The sequence below is a fragment of the Dama dama genome, chromosome 15 (assembly GCF_033118175.1).
Source record: "Dama dama isolate Ldn47 chromosome 15, ASM3311817v1, whole genome shotgun sequence".
NCBI classification, from domain to species: domain Eukaryota; kingdom Metazoa; phylum Chordata; class Mammalia; order Artiodactyla; family Cervidae; genus Dama; species Dama dama.
The window spans coordinates 46,245,206-46,267,204 of record NC_083695.1 but is presented as its reverse complement, the minus strand read 5'-3'; the positions used below and the strand labels follow the sequence as shown (position 1 = coordinate 46,267,204).

At 46.4% G+C, this 21,999-nt stretch overlaps 1 protein-coding gene across 8 annotated transcripts in view; it reads left to right on the top strand.

Moving 5' to 3' along the window:
• The first annotated feature begins 220 nt into the window (after window positions 1–220).
• Window positions 221–21,999, top strand: part of TMEM273 (transmembrane protein 273) — a 39,039-nt gene continuing 17,260 nt past the window's right edge. For all 8 annotated transcript variants that reach the window (XR_009696092.1, XR_009696090.1, XR_009696091.1 and 5 more), the window contains exons 1-2: window positions 221–370; window positions 20,880–20,933. Coding sequence is in view for 5 of the 8 variants with exons in the window: in XM_061162011.1 (XP_061017994.1) it covers window positions 325–370; window positions 20,880–20,933 (100 nt within the window). In the remaining 3 variants the exon portion in view is untranslated. The remainder of the gene's footprint in view (window positions 371–20,879; window positions 20,934–21,999) is intronic.

Below are 21,999 nucleotides of genomic sequence, written 5' to 3'. Positions count from 1 at the left end.
TCTCTGAGCCTCACCAGCTGGGGTCTCTGGGGAAGAATCTGCACCCAGTCACACTTGTGAGGGGAAGATCGTAGGAGATAATACTGGGTAATGATCAGCACTGTTCCCCGCGGTGCCCCCTCTCACCCCAGATGCCCTCGTTGTGCACCAGCTCCCCTTGGCTGCCTGGACTTGCTGGGATGACAGGGCTGAGAGGAACTACCAGTGTTGGGCTGTGGCGGCAGCTTCCTTCCCCGTCTGTCACGTGGGGCTTGGCCTCCCCAGAGCTTTGGGTCACAGTCACCCCTTTCTGCCCTTTTAAGAAGCCCTGAGCGGAACGCCAACATGCACTCTGCGGCCAGAATGCTGAGAGTCCTCCTCCTTCTCCTTGGTAAGTGGTGTGTAGAAAGGGGGCTCACATTCCGCTTTCTTGGCTGGGGCAGGGGCTCCACGGTGAGTCAGAAACTGGGGCTTGCTAGCCCGCTGGGTCTCAGTCCCTCAAGAACGCATGTGTCCCTTTGGACAGATGGCTTTTCTCACTTTGATGGGACAGTGAGAAAAGCTTTTGGTCTGTTTCACTCCAGCTGCAGCTGACAAATGCTTCTGGGGCTGCAGACGACAAGACGTTTCCTGTGGCAGAAAAAGCTTTGGGGTTGAGACCTAGACAAATCTAGCTTTAAACTGTGGCTCCACTGCTGGCAAAACAGAGCTTCTTAGAGTCTCAGTTTCTGAACCAATAAAAGGGAGAATAATAATGTTTACCTTCTAGAATTGTGTGAAAATTAAGTTAAATTTAATTAAGTCAAATGAAAATAATTATGTAAAATGAGAAAATGTAGATATGTAGATGCTTTTCTATTGTTAATGGTGAATCAGTCTTATTATGCAATAAAGCATGCTCTTATTTACTCAGAGGTATTTGTTTTTTAAAGTCGTTTTTAATCCTGTGATCAAAAGAGGAAAGAAGGGAGAGAGGCAGAGACTAATAGAAAAATAGGGAGATGTAGAGGGAGAAAAATCAGGCCAGAGAAACAGAGAGGAAAAACCCAAAAGAGATAGAAATCAAGACAGAGTGATGGCTAGAAAAATGCATAGATAACAGAAAAGGAAAGAGTCTTGAGACTCTTTGCAAAATTGTCTTTAACGTCAACTGTTATTTCTTAAAAAGGCAATGGATGTCTGTCATCTACACAAAGAAGCTCTTTGCCAAAGCTTGCACTGAGTCAAGACTCAGAGGCAAGCAGTCTGTCTCGATTTAATGTTCTGTCTCTCGAGTAACAGCCTGTATCCTGGACATGAGCAAAATTATTCTCATGGGCAGAACTTTGTCTAAAGCCTGCACTAAGCCCAGGAGAGAATAAAGCTCTTGACCTCCGGGTGTTAGCATGTCAGACAGATAGCAGCCTCGGCATCTGTCAGTTTACATGTGGAAATGGCGTGTAAAACAAGTGTTGGTGGCAATGAAAGGATGATGAAACCCAGGCAGCCAGAACTAAGGATGTACAGGACAGACCATGGGAGGTGTACCTGGTAAAAGTGCCAGAAGGTAGTGCAAGTTTTAACCCTTGTTTCTGCTTTTGACCTATGTAGATACACAAGCACGGGGGGAAGAAGTTAAATTTAAGGAGCCTCGTGAAAAAAAGGTGCAAATTATATGAACAGGCAATTCACTGAAGAATGGCAAATAGAAATAAACCTTTAAAATGCTCACGCTCACAAATAACAAAAGAAATAATAACGTCAAACATTTTGGAGTGCATCTGATAAGCTGCATGGTCATATATATTCTGCTCAGTACCTTACATCAGCTCATTCTGTCTCCGGGACAACTCTGAAATTAGTCCCCCTATTATCTGAGTTTTATGGATGAGGTTTGCATTGTGATACTTGGCCAAAGCATCACAACAATTTAGGGCTTTCAAACACTACTAGCAGAGATAGCAGTGATTGGCCTTGTGCGCCCAGCTCTAAACACACTGCATGTTAGTCCTTGCTCTGCTCTTTACGAGCCCAGAGAGCATGGGTAGGATACTTGTCCTCACTGTGCTCAGTTTTCTCATCTGTAACTTGGGGATAAAGAGGACCGACCCCACAGCTTGAGAGAATTCAATCTGTTATCGTATTTAAAGCATGTAGCCAGTATCTAAGCTGAGGGGCGCATTCGTTATTGAGTACCAGATTCTGTAATCACAATTTGGCAATTTGTAGCAAAATGTAAGCTGTTCACAGCCTTCTGTCCCCAAATTCCACTTCCAGGAGCTCATCCTAATAACCTAATAGGGTAGAAGCTCCCCAAAATATTTAATAGGGTGCTATTCAGCACTGCTGATCACAGTGAAAACCAGAAACTACTGATTACCAGTCAGAATCCAGCTAAATCAATTATGCTCTAAAATTTCCAATGAATCCAGTAAGTTTCAATGAAAGACTTAACTTTCTCAGAACTGATCTGGGTAGAAGAGAAGAGACAAAGTCATAGTTACAGAGTTTTAGTTATGTCGTCGTATTTTGCCCATGTTTTCTTAGCTTTCCAAAAATTGACGGGAAGGAAATATAGCAAATGGGTTAAAAGTATCCTTCGACTCTTTTTAGGAAATAAAATTATGGGTCATCTTTTAGTTTCTTTGTGTTGGATAATTTCATAATGTTTATATATATTCTTCATTCCAATAAATACATTTCTATGAAGAGAAGAATAACTACCAACCTATTGAAAATTATAAGACAAACAAAATTTTCCCTTTATGGACTGGTGAAAGTGACCTAAGGATTATCTAGTGTAACCCATTAACAGATGGCCTGTGAAGGCAGGAGACCAGGCTGGTCATCCCAGGGTATGTGTTAGAACTGTACATGAGAAGGCTTTTAGGAACACAGCAAGGTAGAGTGGCATCTCCACCTTTTCACCTCGGTGACATCCAGGCTTGCCTGGGGCCAGGGAAGAGAGCCCAGGTCCACTGTTTCCCATACATGGAGTAGTTGGAGAGCTTTTGAAAAACCAGTCCTCAAATATTTTGAAACTATTTCTAAAATCTAGATCAAGGTGACAAACATTCATGGACACAATACCCTAAATTAACACATTTCAAAATTTGGTTTTATTTTTTTAAGATATCTGTGTTTAAAAGGAGATGAGTAAGTGAGCACATCCATCAAAGAAGCAGGGCATCAGAGATGAAGTTAAACCCTTTGTCTCACTTCCTCTGTCTTATTTACCTCCCTCTCTCTCCAGAGGAAGTAGCACACCTGCTTTGACTGCTTCCTTCCTGTGTTGTTTTCTAGGTGTTAAAAGGTTGACCTGAACGCCCTCACAGCATGGGTAACATCTGTGTCATCTACCCACGCTGAGCCTATGAATCAGGTGTCTTCATCTTAACTATCTGTATGGGTCTATTGAAATACCACACAGTAATGTCGTCATCCATTCCAGTACTGACCCAGTTCACGTTGTTGCTAACTTTTCTCATGACAGCTGTAGCTGCAATAAGCCTTATCGGTCCGGTCTTCTAGAACCTATGTGCAGTGTGCGCCTTAGGAGGCATGCCTGGAAAGGAGTGACTTTCATTGTTATGTGTGATTCTCCTCTTCATCGGAATTGCTCTCCACCAGTGAGGTCTGGATTATCTATCCTGCTACTGATTCAATAAAACTTGGTATTGTCACATTTCTAAATTTTTTTTGCCAGAGTTGTGAAATATTACTTATAAGGGTTTAGGTTATATATTTCTGATTGCTAGTGTGAAGAACCATTTTCTATGTACTTATGAGACAGGTTTCTTTTTCTCTGAACTTCTTGCTAGTTTTACTTGGTTACTGGTCTTTTATGTAACTTTTTCTGGATATTAAGTTTCTGTTTATGTCATGCATTGCAAATATTTTCTCTTATTATTGCTTTTCTTGTATTACTGCTTTTCTTTTATATTTGTGGTATTCTTTGCAGAAGTCTCTAAATGTGATACAGTCAAATTTAGGTCTTTTCCTTTTTGCATGTTTTGTTTTTCTGTCTTGCCTAAGAAACTTTTTTTTAAACTTTAAAGTGATTGAATTTTTCATGTTAGGTCTTTAATTTATTTGGAATTTATTTTTGTGTAAGGGCTAATTTTAGTTTTTTTCTTTATGGAATATTAATTGTCCTATCATTTATTTAATCATCTTTCCTTTTTCTTCTACTTTGCAATACTTATATCCTCATCTAATATGTGTCTGAACTGTTCATGAGCAGCATCATTATGCCCATTTCGCATATGAGGAAACAGAGAAATAGAGCATGATTGCTAATTTACCAGAAGTCAAGGTAAGTGAGAATATTGGGATACAAATGGAAGTGTTTTGATGCCCAAAGACTATATTTTTGGCCCATCAGTCAAGAATAGAAAATGGATCATCAGGCAAAAACTGACAAGACTTTTCAAACTATCAATTTTTTATTTAAAAATAATATCAAACTTAAGAAAAGTTGCATAAGAATAGTGCAAAGAACAGTTGTACGATTTGCTGATTTCTTTAACAAATGACCTCACTTGCTTTATCATATGCTCTCTCTCTCTCTCTGTAGATAGGGAGAACACATGATAAAACAAATGTGGTTATATGTATATCTGTATTTATAATCTCTATTGATCTTTATGTAGATAATAGCTATGTTTTTATGAAACAGAAAATATCTATTATATATAGTAGATATATTTATACATATATGTATATACAGAGAGAGACACATACACACAGAGATTTTTTTCCTGAGCCACTTGAGATTAACTTATATACATCACTTTAAAAAAACCCTAAATACATTAATGTGTATTTTTTAAAACTGAAGATAGGGTTCAGTGGTAAAGAATCCTCCTGCCAATGCAGGAGATGCAGGAGATGAGGGTTCAATCCTGGGTCAGGAAGATCCCCTGGAGTATGAAATGGCAACTCACTCTTATATACTTGCCTGAAAAATTCCACAGACAGAGGAGCCTCATGGGCTATATAGTCCATGGGGCAGCAGAGAGTCAGACACACACCACTGAGTGACTGAGCATGCACAATCTCTCACAAAACTACAGTCACAGGACAGTTACCAACTTCAGGAAAGTTAGCATTGACAAAATTTTTCATGTAATCTATCATAGTCCAGTATTTCAGGGGACCTCACAATGATCTTTTTTTTAAAAATTTTTTTATTTTATTTTTTTTTATTAGTTGGAGGCTAATTACTTCACAACATTTCAGTGGGTTTTGTCATACATTGATATGAATCAGCCATAGATTTACACGTATTCCCCATCCCGATCCCCCCTCCCACCTCCCTCTCCACCCGATTCCTCTGGGTCTTCCCAGTGTACCAGGCTCGAGCACTTGTCTCATGCATCCCACCTGGGCTGGTGATCTGCTTCACCATAGATAATATACATGCTGTTCTTTTGAAATATCCCACCCTCACATTCTCCCACAGAGTTCAAAAGTCTGTTCTGTATTTCTATGTCTCTTTTTCTGTTTTGCATATAGGGTTATCGTTACCATCTTTCTAAATTCCATATATATGTGTTAGTATGCTGTAATGTTCTTTATCTTTCTGGCTTCCTTCACTCTGTATAAGGGGCTCCAGTTTCACCCATCTCATCAGGACTGATTCAAATGAATTCTTTTTAACAGCTGAGTAATATTCCATGGTGTATATGTACCACAGCTTCCTTATCCATTCATCTGCTGATGGGCATCTAGGTTGCTTCCATGTCCTGGCTATTATAAACAGTGCTGCGATGAACATTGGGGTGCACGTGTCTCTTTCAGATCTGGTTTCCTCAGTGTGTATGCCCAGAAGTGGGATTGCTGGGTCATATGGCAGTTCTATTTCCAGTTTTTTAAGAAATCTCCACACTGTTTTCCATAGTGGCTGTACTAGTTTGCATTCCCACCAACAGTGTAAGAGGGTTCCCTTTTCTCCACACCCTCTCCAGCATTTATTGCTTGTAGACTTTTGGATAGCAGCCATCCTGACTGGCGTGTAATGGTACCTCATTGTGGTTTTGATTTGCATTTCTCTAATAATGAGTGATGTTGAGCATCTTTTCATGTGTTTGTTAGCCATCTGTATGTCTTCTTTGGCCTCACAATGATCTTTGCAGCTTTCACTGTGTCTCAGGCGAGGAGCCAGTGGCGAGGATCTGGTGTTGTGTTTGTTTGCCCTTTCTCTTTAATCTTCTTTAATCTGGAACATCTCCACAAATTTTGTTCATTTATGATACTAATGTTTGAGGGTTTCTGTTCCCCTTTTTCATGGAACATTCCTCAATTGGGAGTTTGTCTGATATCCTAATGATCAGATTCCAGGGGTCCGTTCCCCATCAGAAAGCTCCATAAACTGACCTTGCGTCCTTAGGGTTTCACATTGGGAAGTGTAGGACAGCTTCCTGAGAGAGGCTGATGTACTTTTGACATAATGATAAAAGACTTACAACCAGGTTTTGGATAATAGTTGTCACAATTCTAAATAATTTGCCACTTAACTACCAACCAATCAATATTTTAAAATTTTGTTAAAATATTGCCCTAAGAAGAGCTATTGAAAATATCCAGTGAAATTTCTAGGCATTTTATTAGAGGTTTGCACCTTCCTTTTTAGAAAGCTGCTGTATAAAATATTCCTGTAGACTCTAATTCCCACCCAAATGTCAGCCATCTGTCTTCGTTTTAATTCTGTTGGAAAGTACCTGCTGAAATCTATGTATTATTATAATCATGATAATAAAAGAAATACAATATCACTTTAATTATGTTCCAGTGCCTAAAACATTCTTCACTGGATGAGGCAGAGTTATTGAAGAGAGCAGAAGCTTTTCTCCCCCCTTAATTTATAATGAAAAGATGGCAAAGGCCGGGGTAAAGAGAATTAAATTCGTTTTTATCTTACAAGTCAAAGTCATCACTTTATGCCTTGGCTCTTACTCCCTGAGACCTTTGTAAAAATCTTTCCTGACAGCTTTTCCCCTGTTCCAGATTCTTGCCAAGACAATGGTTCAGAATTTTGTGGTATGTGCATTCCAGTGAGAAAGAATTCCTGCTCTATTCTCTTTGACTATGTAACAAATGATCATAAATATAACAAAAGAAAATATGCACTAGAGTCTTTCTTGTAAAGTCAGCAGAGGGTAAAGGAAGGGGCTAGGACCCCAGGAAGGCAAGGAGAAATTTCCTGATGTGGTAAGAATTCTCTTCATAATTTTTATCCATTTTTCAATTTGACTGCTTTTTTTTAAACTGTAGAATCTTAAGAGTTCTGAATATATTTGGGATTGGAGTTCTTTGTCAAATACGTGATCTGCAAGTAGTTTCTCTCAGCCACAAGCTTGTCTCTTCATCCTTGTCACAGGGTCTTTCATGAAACAAAGCTACTTAATTTTAACTGCCTAATTTACTGATTTTTTTCTTTAGTGTATCATGCTTTTGATAGCTGAGTTTTCACCAAGCCCTAAATCTCAAAAATTTTATCTTACATTTTCTTTTAAAAGTTATATAGTTTTATATTTTATGTTTAAATCTATGATCCATTTTGAATTCATTTGAGAATTTAAGTCAAGGTAATTTTTTTCTTTTTCTTCCTTTCTATCTTTCTTCTCTACTCTTCTTTCTTTCCCCTCACTCCCTGCCTCCCTCTTTCCCTCTTATGGATATCCAGTTGCTCCAGCACCATTGTTTGACACAAAGGTTGTCCCTCTATTGAATTGATTTTGCTTGCTCCTCAAAAATCTGTTGGTCGTATTTGTGTGAAATATTTCTGTGCTATCTTCTCTTTTCTGTTGATGTCTGTGTCTGTCCCTCTGCCAGTACCACACAGTACTGATTTCTGTTAAGTATACAGGTTCCAAAATGGTAGAGTGATCATTCCTACTTTACTCTTCCTATTCAAAAAAATTTTAGCAAGTATAGTTCCTTTACCTTTCTAGGTAAATATTAGAATAATCTTATCTATATCAACCAAAATCTTTCTGGAATTTTGATAGAAATTACATTAAATCTATAGATCAGTTTGAGGAGTCTGGCATCTTTATTATGTTGTGTTTTTCGTGAAGTCAGTATTTATTACTAATTATTTAGGATGCTTTTAACTTTCTCTCAGCATTGTGGAATGTATAACGTATTAGACATTGTATATATATATTACCAGACTTGCATCTAAGTATTTTTTTGAGTGATTATAAATTGTATGGTATTTAAATTTCCTCTTTCTATGTGTAGTTGTTAGTGTATAGAAGTATAATTGATTTGTATATGTCCATCTTTTATCCTGCCCCCTTGCTGAATTGACTTATTAGTTCTAGGATTTAATTTTTAGATTTTCCTACATAGACCATAATATCACCTGCAGGGACAGTTTAATTTTTTCTGAAAAGTATGCCGTATATTTCCTTTTCTTGCTTTATTAGATTGGCAGGAACTTCTAGTAGTATGTTAACAGGCATATTCTCCATCTTAATGGAAAAATATTTCATTTTTCACCATGAAGTATTCAATATAACATTAGCTGTAAGGATTGGGGTAGATATTCTTTATCAAGTTGAAGGAATTTTTCTCTATTCCTAGTTTCTGAGAGTTTTTTTTTTTAATCATGAATGGATGTAGAATTTTGTCAAATGCTTTTCCTGCATCACTTTATATAGTCAGGCAATTTTTCCTTCATTAGCTTGTAATTATGGTGGATTACACTGATGGATTTTTGAATATCAAACCAGTCTTGCATCCCTAAATAGACTCCATATGGTCATGATGCATAATTCTTTTATCTTTCTGAATTCTATTTGATAATATTTTGAATCTATATTCATGAGTGATACTGGTTTGCAGTTTTCTTTTTTTTTACATTTAATTTTGTCTGGTTTTAATGTCACAATAATGCTGGCTTCATAAAATCAATTAGGAAGTATTTCCTTTCCATTTTCTGGACGGAACTGTGCAGAATTGGTGTGAATATTTTCTTCAAACATTTGCTAGAATTCTCTCATGAAATTGGTCTTGCAGATTTCTGGGAATTTGTAGATTATGAATTTAATTTCCTTAATAGCTACAAGGTTATTCATTCTATTTCATTTGGTTTAGTTGTGATATTTGCACTTTTTGAGGATTTGGTTCACTTTATCCAAGTCATCAGGATTTTATGCATAGAGTTTTTCATGGTATTCTCTTATTAACCTTCTGAGGTCTGAAAAATCTATATGATTCCCTGTTTCATTTCTGCTATTGGTAATTGGTATATTCTCTCTTTTCCTTTGTTAGTCTTGCTAGACGTTTGTCAGTCTGATCGATCTTTTCAAAGAACCAGGTTTTTGTTTCAGTGATTTTCTCTACTCTTTTTGTTTCCAGTCTCTCAGACACACATCCCTGATACTAGACACTCCTGAAGGGAAGTGCCGTGTGAGGTGAAGGCAGGAGGAGCCACCTCAGCAGTGTGTGTGTCTATAGGAATATTCCCCTGTTCCTTGCACCCTGGGTGGGAGCCACAGCTGAGAGGCTCAGAGCTGTTGCTGACCTGGCTAACACACTGATCAGCAGACTTCTTCACTTGCTCTCAAATTAAACCATGCATGCTTCCTCTGTAAAGTCATGTAAGCATCTCTGTCACACCCAGGCCCTCATTTATCCACCAGAATTGCTTGAACTGCTTCTTTTATTAAATTTGATTCCATTAAATAAGCGGCTAATGGTTCTCAGTAAGATGAACTGGGCTCGCGCTCTCCCTGTTGTCTGAATGAAACAGATGAGCAGCTGGGGGAGTTTTTGCCTGGAACCTGACTGCACCCACCTCAGAGACCTGTGCAAATCCTTGGGCCATGTCATCAAGGAGTTGATGTCCAGGGTTTGAGGTGAAGGACCTAGAACTGGACCCATGGGCTATACCAAGGGACTGGAACACATGGACATCAGGGCTGTCCCTTACGTTAACCAAATAGTGATTTTCACCAGACTCTGCCAGGACACAAAAAGTACATGATTTCAGGCCCCAATCTGAAGGAGTTGACAGTTCATGGAGAGGACATTTGCAATGTGTTATGTTAAGTGCTGAGATGAAGGAACAGAGAGGGAACAGGGAGGAGACCTTGAGCCAAACTAGAGTATCCAGGAGGGATTCCTGGAAGAGGAGTTTTCCTGAGAGCAATTTGATTATATCTCTGTCTGACTAAAATCCTTCAGCAGCTTCCTGCTGTTGCCAGGATTGACAAGCATTTATGTGGTCACTGGGCAGGCCTTCCTAGCCCATCATGTGGCCCATCCCAGGGCTCCTGCTCCCCAACCCCAAGAATATCCATCAAGTTTCTGTCCAGTTTCCTGTCCAGTCTCATACTGCCTCTGTTGTGAGATATGTGCCACCCGCCACCCCACAACCCCAGGACCCCAGAGATGCTCTTTCCCAGTGCTGTTTCCATGCCTGTTTGGGGTCTCACTCCCTGCCACACTGTCACCTCGGTCAGGTCAGGGATCCAATCTTGCCAGCTACCGCTCACCTCATGCCCAGCAACTGCACTTGTTTGAGTTGGTTATTGCATGAAATAGAAGCTTGGCTTCCAGGAGCCAGTCCGCAGAAACCGTGAGCAGGGACAGATCTGGTTGGCCCAAGAGGACTGCAGGAAGGCAGTGTGGTCTGGAGAGGAGTGTGAGGTGCAGCCAGGGATGATGGAGGGGTTAGCTGGAGGAGGAGTGTGAGCCTCGGGAGGAAACAGGTCTTACCCTGAGGGCCTTTTAGCAGCCCTGGAAGAAGAGCCGCCCCACCACCTCCCTGATCAGTGTAGCAGGTGAGCTAGTAGTAAGGAGCCCACCTAGGAGAGAAGACAGCCTGGATGTATCTAGGGCTTCACCCGCAGGGTCTATGCTGGCTTCTGAGGCCTCGTTACACACTCATACCAGCATTCCCACTGCGTGTGGCCTGAGGTCAGGGTGTGGCCAAGGTGCCTCATCTGTCACAGCTTGTGCTGCAGAAGACGATGTAGGACCAACTGGTTTGAGGCTGTGTGGAGACAGCCCTGGGCAGCTAAGCTGACCCAGAGAAGGTTCTGGAGATGCTCAGAGAGGGCCCCTGAGGCGACCCTGGGGTACGAAGAACAGAGTCCCCCCTTACAGAGCTGTAGATGAGCCCTCGTCACTGAGCCACCCATGACACATTAAGAACCTGTGGTCAGCCTGGAGCCACCGTCCACACTGTGCACTGGCCTGAGACTCTGAGGAGCCTGGCCGGCTCGGGTTCAAATCCCAGGGCGCGCTTTTTCAGCCGTGTGACACGACACGGTTTTCACCTACTGGGACTTCCCTGGAAGGACGACTGTGGTCCCTAAGAGAGACCTGTGCCCCTACCTGGCTTTAGAGCTCTGCCCCCTGTCCCGCCACCAAATCACACACACAAACAAATGCAAGAATTCTTCTCTTTTTTGGTTATGTTAGAAAATCCTTGAAAGTTCCAGAACTGGGTCAACACAGAGATGTAAGGGAGGGATCTGTGTGTGTGTGCTGAGGGAGTGTGATGGGATGGGGACCACGGCTTGGTGGGGAGCTGTGAACTAGAGACTGAGGGTGGGATGCTGCTTTTATTTCAATGATCAAGGGCATTCCTATGCAGACCCAACGCCTAGGTAGCTCCACTTCCTCCCTCTGCTTGGTGGTCCAGGGTGGGACGATGTCTTAATGCTGCCCCAGAGTCCATTGGGAAAAACAGGGCATGGGTTGGTGTGAGGCCCTTGGGGGCGTCAGACTGAGCCAGGCTCCATCCTGAATCCTGGGGATCTGGTCCTCCCAGCAGGTCCAGGTCAAGCCCAACATCCCCCTGCTCTGTTCAGAAGAACTTGGCAGCCTTTGGGGCCATAGGCAGGGCTGAGCTTCCCTTTCCAAGAAGGTGACCCCTGGAGAGTGTACCACAGGGCCGTGCTGGAGGAAGTGGGTCGAGCCCTCTATGTGGCTTGATCTCTAATCTTTAAACATTTAGGTGTGTGGTGTGCCTTGTTTTCTGCAAATGTTAGAAGCAGCCTTTAAAAAGATAACTATGGTGGAAATGCCTGACACAGACCTCGGCACACAGTATGGCCCAGTGATGGCGACAGATGGCTCAGATTTGCCAAGCTCCCTGGACTTTCATTGGCTGGGTGTGGCTGTTTCCTTTGCAGCTTCACAGCCCCTTCCTTGAGGGCTAGGCCAGCTGTCATCCCACAGCCCCGCCCCCTAGGCACATGCCCCCTTCCACCAAGTCCCTGAGGACTCCAGAGCGAAGCTTCCCAGAGACTGAAGAGCACACTATGAATATTGCATGAATAATAATAACCCCACCACTTAGCGGTTATGCAACGCTTTCCTCTTCCACAATACTTTACCATCATTAATTAGTTATTCTGCACTGCTTCCAGCCTCCCCTGCTCTCTCTGCAAAGGCGGGCTCTGAGATCGTTCCTGAAGACAGGCTTTCTCTGGTCTGAGGCCCCTATGTTGGTGGGTGGGCCGACCCCCACCTGGAACCCCACAGTCTCTCAGAGGCAACAGCAGAGACCTGAGACCTTGGTGGGGAGGACTTTCTCCTTTCTGATCCAAGTGCCTCTCCAGAGCCCCTCCTGATATGCTCTGTCCCCGCCTGTCCTGCAGCCCTCTGGAAAGCTGAGGACCCTGTGTCAAGCAGTGGCCAAGTGCCCATGGAGGATGGTTCATGCCCACACTTCAGTCTACACCACCCACCTGTGAGGGGATCCTTGCAGTCACAGTCCTTGTGTGGGCAGGCAGGCTTCCTGTGGTCAGCCCCACTGCACAGGGGCCACTGAAATGGGAGCCATGAGGGGCCCATGGCCACTGGCTGAGCAGGGGCAGAAAGGGGACACAGATGTTCTGGTTCCAAGCATCACACCTTCCCATCCACCATGGGGGTATAGGTAGGTTTCATGTCCCCCCAAGAGACATTCAAAGATGGAGAGAACCCATCCACTGGTAAGTGTAGAATTGATTGGGTGTTCCAACTGGGGGGTCCTCTGACCCAGGCTTTCCTGGACATCACTGCCCACCCCAGTGGGCAACCTCAATCTCCTCCCAGCTTCCAAAGCACCTTTGACCCCCTTGAGGATTCAGCAGCTCTTCTGCTGGGGGTGATAGCATTTATGCATCACCACTCCTCACTGAGCATGGCTGGAACTCCCTGTTGCCTGCTACCCCTTTGGGAGCACTCTGAGGGCCTGGAGCACCCTTGGTTCCACCTTGGGCCAGAGCCGGCTCCCTGCCTCCAGCCCCTCCATTAGCCTGGAAGGGTATTGATCAGTTTGGCTTCTGCAGCTGAGTGTTTTAATCCCAGTGTGTGAATCTTTAAGAATTAATTAGCGAAGATTGCTCAGGAAAAACAAAGTGGGCACAAGTTTTGATACCGTCTGGTCACCCACCATTAATGTTTTCCTCTTAATTATGAGGCTATTTCTGGAAGCTGGAGACATTTCCCCTTGTGTTCTGTTGCCTCAGATGGGCTCCTCCATCCTTCTAGTGGCCTTCCGTGACCTCCTGCTTCTAGGTCCTTCCCAGCTGCCTCTCCTGTCCGCATCCTCTAGAAAGCACTGAGAGCCTCAGTTTACCCATGCCCCCTCACTGCTCTGACCCACTGAGCCACTTTCTTTATTCCCAAGGCTTCGTCCTACTTTTCCTTTTGTTTTTAAATAGTGCTCACTCCTGGACCTTCACGGATGCCCAGGCTGGGTTAGGTCCCCCTTAGTCCTTCTGGATGCTAACGGCTGTATGCTTCTGTGCGTAAGGAAGGACCCCCTGCATGGAATTCCTTACTCACTGCCCATCTTCCAGGAGTCAGGGCCCACTGCAGTCCAGGGCCTGGGAGGTCCTGAGCTGGGTTTGGGAGTGAAAGGTCTTTCTGGTTCAGTGTGCTCTTGCCCTGAATGGGGATCCCTGGAAACCAAGGAGGCATCCCCAGTCTCCCAGGCCCATCGTAGAACCATCTTTGCCTTGTTCTCCTAGATCCTCTGCATTCCTTCTGCTTTCCATCTCTCAAACCTGTGCAGCTTTGCAGGTTTGTGTTCTGCTCAAAGTCTAGGTGCTTTCATAGGAAGAAAGGAATGCCCACAGTTATGGGATAGGAATGACAATGTCCTGTTTACTTGAAGTTTGGCAGCTGCAGCCTCTTTATTGAGATCGGAAAAGGGTATTGAAGAAGAGCAGTTTCAAGGTGGTTTCTAGGTTTGTGAGCCTGGAGCCTGAGGTTCCTGTAAGTCACAGAATGTCAGAGGAAGGCCATAGACCCCAGGGCAAAGCCAGCAGCCACTGGGAGCAGGGGCCACTGAATAACCCAGACCAACTCACAGTCCTCTGGCATCCTGCTCAGGAGAGGACTAGAGCCTCCATCCTGTGTTAGGGTTTCACATGTCTAATTTCTAGCATCTCACAGCCCCGGGGAGGGGCAAAAGGGCCAGGGCCACTGACCTGGTTTTTCTGAGAAGAAGACCCATCTGTAAGCTCTGAGGCGGGACGGGATTGCCAGCGCCCCCCCAAACCAGCGCGATTAGAGAAGTGTGCCCTGAACCCTACTGGGACCCCAGGGTCAGCTTCCACTGCAGGAAGGGTTTGGGACAAACAGATGAAAGAAAGCTGTCTGAGTGAGTCCTTTCTATGTGTCAGGGCCCATGTTCAGGTGAGAAGAGTGAGGTCCAGGCTCTTTCCAGGATGTGAAGCATAATGGGAGCATCCCCTCTCACTCTGCACTTCCACTCCCCTTTCTAATCCTCTCTCCTAGTGGGATCTGGCTGTGTGGTACTTGGACCGGGGCCTCAGGTGTATCCACAGCAATAGCAGCCACGTGTCCCATCTGTATTCCACACATGGTCCACAGGTATTCCTGGTCTCAGAGTCATAGGAGAAATGCTGTTACACGATCTATTTCTCTGTGGCTGAATTTTACTTCCTCCTGAGCCCTTATTATTATCACTCAGTACTGTAAACTTGATCTTATCACACAAGCCACTTCTGGTTTAACAGTAATTTCGGGGAATCTTCCCCGTCAGTTCGAGATTCTCCCCTTTCACCTTCCTCTTGCACCTCCCTGGAGGAGAAACTAAGCTCCGAGGAGTCTGACATATCATCCTGGGCTCGGGGAGGAACTGGGGCTAGGAAGTGTGTCCTTCATGCCCTAGAGCATTCTGCGGGACGGTACAGACAGGGCAGGGGCAGATATGTGACGAGGTTGCAGCGGGATCCTGAGCCAGCTGAGAGCAGGGGACTTCCAGAGGGTGGCTTTGTGCTCTGTCTTGCAGGATAAGTAAGAGCTTTCCATGGAGACAAGAAAGGTATTGCATCAAATGGCAGCATGTGCAAAGGCCCAGAGGCACATCGGTTTGCTTAGCTGGTGGATCATAGTTGGGCTTATCTGAGGCTGTCTCATGAGCTCCTGGTTCACAGACAGCACTCTCTGCTGTGTGAAGGACCTGCCACCTCAGTCATCAGGATGTTTGCAGATGACACTTACTTAGCTCAGTTTAGACTATAAGATAAAAAAGGTGTTTCCTTACTGAGGTGACTAAGAAGTCAAGAAGAGGAGCTTCAGGCACAGCTGGTTTCAGGGGCTCAAAACCTCTCTTAGATTTGGTCTTAGCCTAACCTTCCTGGTGGCTCAGTCAGTAAGAGTCTGCCTGCAAGGCAGGAGACCAGAGTTCACTTGATGGGTTGGGAAGATCCCCTGGAGAAGGAAATGGCAACCCACTGTGTCTGGGAAATCCCATGGACAGAAGAACCTGGTGGGCTATATAGTCCATGGTGTCGCAAGAGTCAGACAGGACTTAACGACGAAACCTAAACCTAGCATGACCCTATTCAGTGGGGGTTTCAGTCTCAGCAGGTTCCCTCTAGCCTGTGGGTCTCCCTCAACCCCAAAGTTACCAATTCCAGAAGGCATTCTTCATTCTCAGTATTTTCCACAAAGTCCCAGGGTTGAGTCTTACTGACCTGAGTTGGATTACCTCTTGACCAGTCACTGCTCACTGGAAGATGTCATATCTGACTAATCAGGATGGTTCACATGTCCATCCTGGGACCAGCCTCAAGGGAATCACAGGCAGGTGTTTCCCCAAAAGAAAGCTAAGGTGTTGCCTGCAGCCAAAGGGCCAGGAAATGGAGGGACCACGTGGCAAGTGTTCACCCCACACACTCCTGTTGAGACTTCCTCCAGCTCCTGGAGGTTTGCAGGAAGATGCTGAACATCTCCCGCAGCACTCTCATCTTTTCTTCAGTGTCAGTCTTGTCTGTCCATCACTGTGTGAGCTCCTTCATGGGGGGGCCAGGATCTTTTGTCCAAGAGCACTTGGATCCCCCTGGTCACCAGGGCCATGACGAGCACACCAAAGGTACTTCATTCCTATGTGTGTACTCTGTTAGGAGAGGATAGATGTCTTTTCTAGTTATGAGACTCCTTCCTTGGGCCGAGAACATTGGAATTTATGTGATCTAAAGTTAGGAGCCATTCTGTAATATTTAAGTTTCAAGATGAAAATGGCCAGGCATCAATTGACAAACACTTAGGGCAGCCTCTCCCTATTTTTAGTCCAGATACTTATAGAACGACATCTGCGTGCACGCACGCCCACTGCCCCACAACTGGAAACACACAGCTTGATTCTGCCCAAATAAGGGTGGTGAAGAGGGCCAGCTCCCAGGAAGGGTGGACCCAACAGGTGTGGGCAGCTCGGGAGGTCTGGATGATGGGGATGGGCTCTCAGGGGTCAGATTCCAGCTGAGATGGAGCAGGCCACCCCGTGCCTCCCACTCACTCCCCGGAGCAGCCTTGCCTCTTTCTTCCTCTGAGCTAACCTCCCGGTCCTGGAGGAGGGGGAGCCAAGGAGCCTCCAGGCCTCAGGACTATTTGCTTTTGCAGGAGATTCCTTCCTGTTGGGAAACCACTTGTAGAGAACAGATTGTGCTCTGTAGGGGGGAAGGGCTGCAGAGAAGGGGCGGGACACTGGCTGTTTTGCAGGGAGGGCTGGGGTATCAGGTCTCTGTCAGCTGCCTGTCCAAAGGGGGCCTGGGAGGAAGAGCCACTCTAGACTCAGAGCTGCAATGGTGTCTTTGTACATCTTAGAAAAAGGCACCATCTTCTGGGCAGGCATAGCCTCAGGTGAGTGGTTTGGTGAGAGTGCCGGGGTGCAGGGCTGGACCTGAGCGTGTTGGGGACCGTGTGGGTAGAGGCCCTGGAGCCTCACAGGCCCATCTAGAGGCAGTGCCCCTACTCTCTGCTCTGCTGTTGCTGCTGTTTAGTCGCTAAGTCACGTCCGACTCTGCACACCAGCAAAAGCCGCGCCCCAGGACCTTGGCTCCTGCACTCTGACCTGGCTGTGTAGACAGTCCTAGTGCAGTGTTGACTGTCAAGCCAGATTTGGGCAGCACTGTGCCTGCCAATGCAAGAGACATGAGAGATGGGGTTCAATCCCTGGTCAGGAAGATCCCCTGGAGGAGGGCGTGGCAACCCACTCCAGTATTCTGGCCTGGAGAATCCCAAGGACAGAGGAGCCTGGCAGGCTACAGTCCATAGGGTTGCAAGGAGTTGGACATGACTGAAGTGACTTAGCACATATGCACGCATGTGCCTACTACAGCCATGTGAATCTACCAGTCAGAGGGTCCCTGTGTGCCCCCTGGGACACCAGCCTTGGTTCAGTCAACCCCTGCTCAATCCCCTTGAACTCTCCCCTGGTTTTGAGAGACTGTTTTCTGGATACTAAGCTGCCAATTCATGTTTGCATGAGAGAACCCAGAGAATTTCAGTAAAGAAAATGTGGTGTGGCTTCCTCTGTGTCTCTGACAGACCTGAAGCAGAAGCAGTCAGGAGGCCTCTGGCTGTGCTCGCAGACCAGCAGTCCATCCTCCAGCTACCTTGCAGAGCCAGGGGAAATCATCCCTGGGGGTTTGCAGGGGTCTACAGTGCAGGAGGTGATGATCTTGGCAGGAGGCGGGGCTGGGGGTGGCTGATATAAGTGTGGTTCTGACAGGTCCTCACCAAGGGCTCTTAGAATGCAAGGCCGAGATGCTGAGCACAGGAGGAGGGCAGCTTGGAGGATTTCCCTCCCCGAGGAGGGAAAAGGCTGCCGCCAAGTGGCCATCTGGATGGCTAGCAGGAATTACTGAGATGGGAGATGGCTGATGCACTCTTGGGGTTTGGCACCGGCAGCTGTCTGAGCTGCAGCCCCAGGGAGGGCACTCACTCAGTCTCTGACCTTGGATTTCACTCCATCCATGAGGCCCAGGGAGCCTGTTTGGGGTCAGGGACTAGGAGCAGCCTCCTCTCTTGGGGTGGACCCAGGAGAGAGTATGGAGGGAGGGGTCTAAGGAGCCTGAGACTGTGGGGGTGAGAGTGGGAGCTGAGCTGAGCCAGGGACCCCTGAGGGGCAGAAAGACTGGAGCATTCAGGAGGATGCATTTGCTGGGCAGACTGATGAAGGATACTGGGCAACCTGATGAGGACTGGGGGCCTCGTGCTGCTGGGGAGGCCAGGGCCAGGCTTTTTTGGACACTAGGCGTTCTTTCTCTCTTTCCTTCTCTGCCTGCTCATCAGCAGTCTGAGCTTCTCTGGCAGAGCGTTTGTGTGTGTCCCTCTGTCTCCATGTGTCCTTGTGTCTCTCTGACTCTTTCCACCTTTCCACTCTTTCTGATCTATGTCCTTTCTTCTTTCCCTGTTCAAGTTTCATTTCAGGCTCATATAAAGATTTTTTGCTGCGTGATGGTCATGCAGAGCTGTGGTCACCAGGAGCAGACCCCTGGGGGAGGACCCAGGAGAAATGTCTGTGTCTGAGGGGGCAGGGGGAGAGGCTGTTCCTTAGTGGACATGGCCCCACACACTGATGCCTGCCTCCCCTGACCCTTGTCTTCTGTCCAGCAAAGGCCGCGTGGGGTAGATGTGTTGGAAAGGCCCCCTGGTGAGCATGCAGCCACACCAGTCAGGGTTTCCAGCATCAGCCCAGAAGTCAGTTCCATTCAGTGACTCTAGCAGCCTAGCCCAACCGTGTGTGACATACAAGGCTTTGTCCAATCCCTGGAAAGTTTTTCAACCTGGCTAGAGTGGCAGGATTAATGTGAAGAATAAATGTAAAGAAACAATGAAGCTCAGGGGGGACTTCAAAGAACTGATAGAACCAGGGTCATATTGTGTTCTGTGGTGTCTGTGGTATGTGATGGGGCCCGTGTGGGCCCATCAGTGTCAGAAGTCACCAGATTTCCAAGAAGACTAGTGACTAGAGCAAGGCTGTGTACCTTTGCTTCAGAGTCCTCCAGCTTTTTCATCATCAGGTGAGGCCATCAGAAAACCCCTAAAGTCTATTACAATGGTCCCTTCCCCATCAGTGCACTCAGAGAAGATGTCCTCTGTAGAGTGTCTGCCCAACCCCTGGGCAGCACTGAGCGTGGTCACATGGACGTCTTGTCACTTTGGTGACCAAGCAGCCACCGTTGGCCCTCCATGAGGTCAGGAGTCAGGAGGTGGACTTCTCTTGGAGCTAAGTTGGGGAAGATGTGGTCCCTCTCAATGAAGTCAGCTGCTCCCTTTTAGGACCAACAGGGATTTCTGACTTTGCCTGGAAGTTTGAGCCTAAGAGTTGAGTTTGGGTCTCACCACCCACCTGCCCTGTCTCAGCCATCCAGTCCTCGGTCTTGATGGTTTTGGCATCATTCTATTAGTTAGCTGCCAGGGATTTGAGTTCTCAGGGCATCATGGGACTTTGGGTTAAGGTGGCAGGGCTGCCACTTTCCACTTCTCTTTGGCCCTTGGGTGCATCCTCAATTTTTCAGTGCTGGATTCCTCACTCATCAAATGGTAGCAATGACAGTGCCTGTCTCACAGAACTCTTGTTCTGAATATTGAATGTATTAATGCAAGTGCTATCTCTACTATCTGCCTCAGAGTAAGGAGTCAGTTAATGTACACTTTCCAAGGCCCGTGGGTCAATCCTAGCTCTTCTAGAGCCCATCTTCAGGGACCAAGGCCCTGCTTGTGAGTCACATCTCCTATCTTAAGGTTTCAAGTCTAGGCTAGAAGAGTGAGCCCCCCTGCAGCATGCTCTGTTACCATGATTCATTCATTCATCAAATGTCTATTAATGCCTCCTGTGGCCAGACACTGTGTCAAATGCTGGGGATAAAGCACTCCCCAGGGAGCCACTCAGCCTAGGGGGAAGACCAGCCAGGAGACCCATCGGTGGGTGAATAGTTGAGAAGCTCTGAGGACAGTGCCTGGCACACAGCAATGCTATGTAATGTTCTTAAATAAATGGTGTGGTCAGTTACAATGCGTAGGTACAGCCACTGTGAAGCACCCAGAAGGGCAGCTAAGCCAGGTGTGGGGTGTCAGGAGAAAGTGACACAGAACCAAGATGAGGTAAAGAAGGAAGAGGGGAGAAGATAGAGCTGGGCAAAGGATGTGGATCAAAGGCAGCTGGTCCTGGCCTTGGTAGGGAACTGGAATCAATCAGTCTGGCCAGAGTGAGAGGGTTCTTGGGAGTAAGCAAGAGACTAGAGAGGCAGGCAGGGATCCCAGTGTGGGTCTTAGAAACCATGTTAAAGAGCTGGTTTAACTTACAGCTAAAAAAAACTGTTAACCTAAAAAAAAGATCTTTTATAAAGCGAATGAAATAAAAAGCAGTCTTCTAATGGGATTAAGAGGATCTGGTTTAACTTAACTCAGTACACTCTCATTCCTGCTTTGGCAGAGGTTCTGACATCCCAGCAAAGCTCCCGGACACTGTGACAATCAGGAACCACCTCTGTGCTCCTGTGTGTGGTGGCTGAATAGGAGGTTTCCTGTGGCAGACTTCCCCAGACCTACTGGAGTGGATGGTTGGGGACAGGGCTTTGGCCTGAGACTCCCAGCCTGATCTTGGCCAGCAGTTCTGTTCTAACCAGAATTTGGGATTTTTGTCTTTGCAGATGTTGGGGCCGCTCAAGTGTTAGCAACAGGCAAGACTGCTGGAGCTGAAACTGGTAGGTGGCTGCCCAGTGGATTCTGGATGCAGGGCTGAGGGGCAGGAGGAGGCACTCCAAAATGCATGGGCAGGTGGGGCATCTTGGTACCCGTTTCCTCCCAGTCATCATGGAACCAGGGCAGTGTTCACCCCCAGACCTGTCTGAGAGGCTAACATGGCCTTATCCTGGGGGCATGGGACTGAATAAGAGCCTGTCCTCAAAGGGGACATGAGTCATCAGGGCCACCTCTGCCCACTCTCTGTGAGATGAACAGCCCTGCACTGCATCCGTGAGCCCCCAGATAGCAGGCTCTGCCCTGGCCAGTGCCTCCCTCCATTTGCACCATCCCAGCCTCTCTCTAACTCAGAGTTCAGCTCTCCAGGTATGGTACACCTTCCATGTCATCTCCTCTGGGAAGACTGTCAGTTTCCACATCAGCCCACCTTGTCACTCGGCATTCGAGTGAGCTCTTGTCTTCCGCTGCTGACTGCAAGCCCCTTAGGATGGAGTCAGGGACTCATTCAATTGTCGTCAGCACTCGCCAGAGCAGGCAATCGGCATACACATGGGTGAACTGATGCAGGGATAAGTGAGGATGACTGCAAGAAGACAGAGAAAGGAACCACAAGCCACTTGGGAATGATCCCCACAGCTGAAGGGACCAGGGTTGGAGTTCCAGGAAGAGGAGATGCAGTGTGGGTGGAGGGGTAGGGAAGGAGCATGTTCCCAGGAGACTGGAAGATTAGGCTGGCCTCAGTGGGTTGGGACTTCTCAGGTGGCTCAGTGGTAAAGAATCTGCCTGTCAATGTGAGAGACGTGGGTTCAACTCCTGGGTCGTGAAGATACCTTGGAGGAGGAAATGGCAATCCACTCCAGTGTTCTTGCCTGGCAAATTCCATGGACAGAGGAGCCTGGTGGGCTACATTCCATGGAGTTGTAAAAGAGTTGGACACAACTGAGCAACTGAATATACATGCATGCAGCAGGTTGGACTGTGTAATGTAAAGGTCCAAGTATTTGACTTTGGACTTCATTCTGATGTAAAATGAGGTATGGAAGACTTTTACTGGGTGATGACTGATTA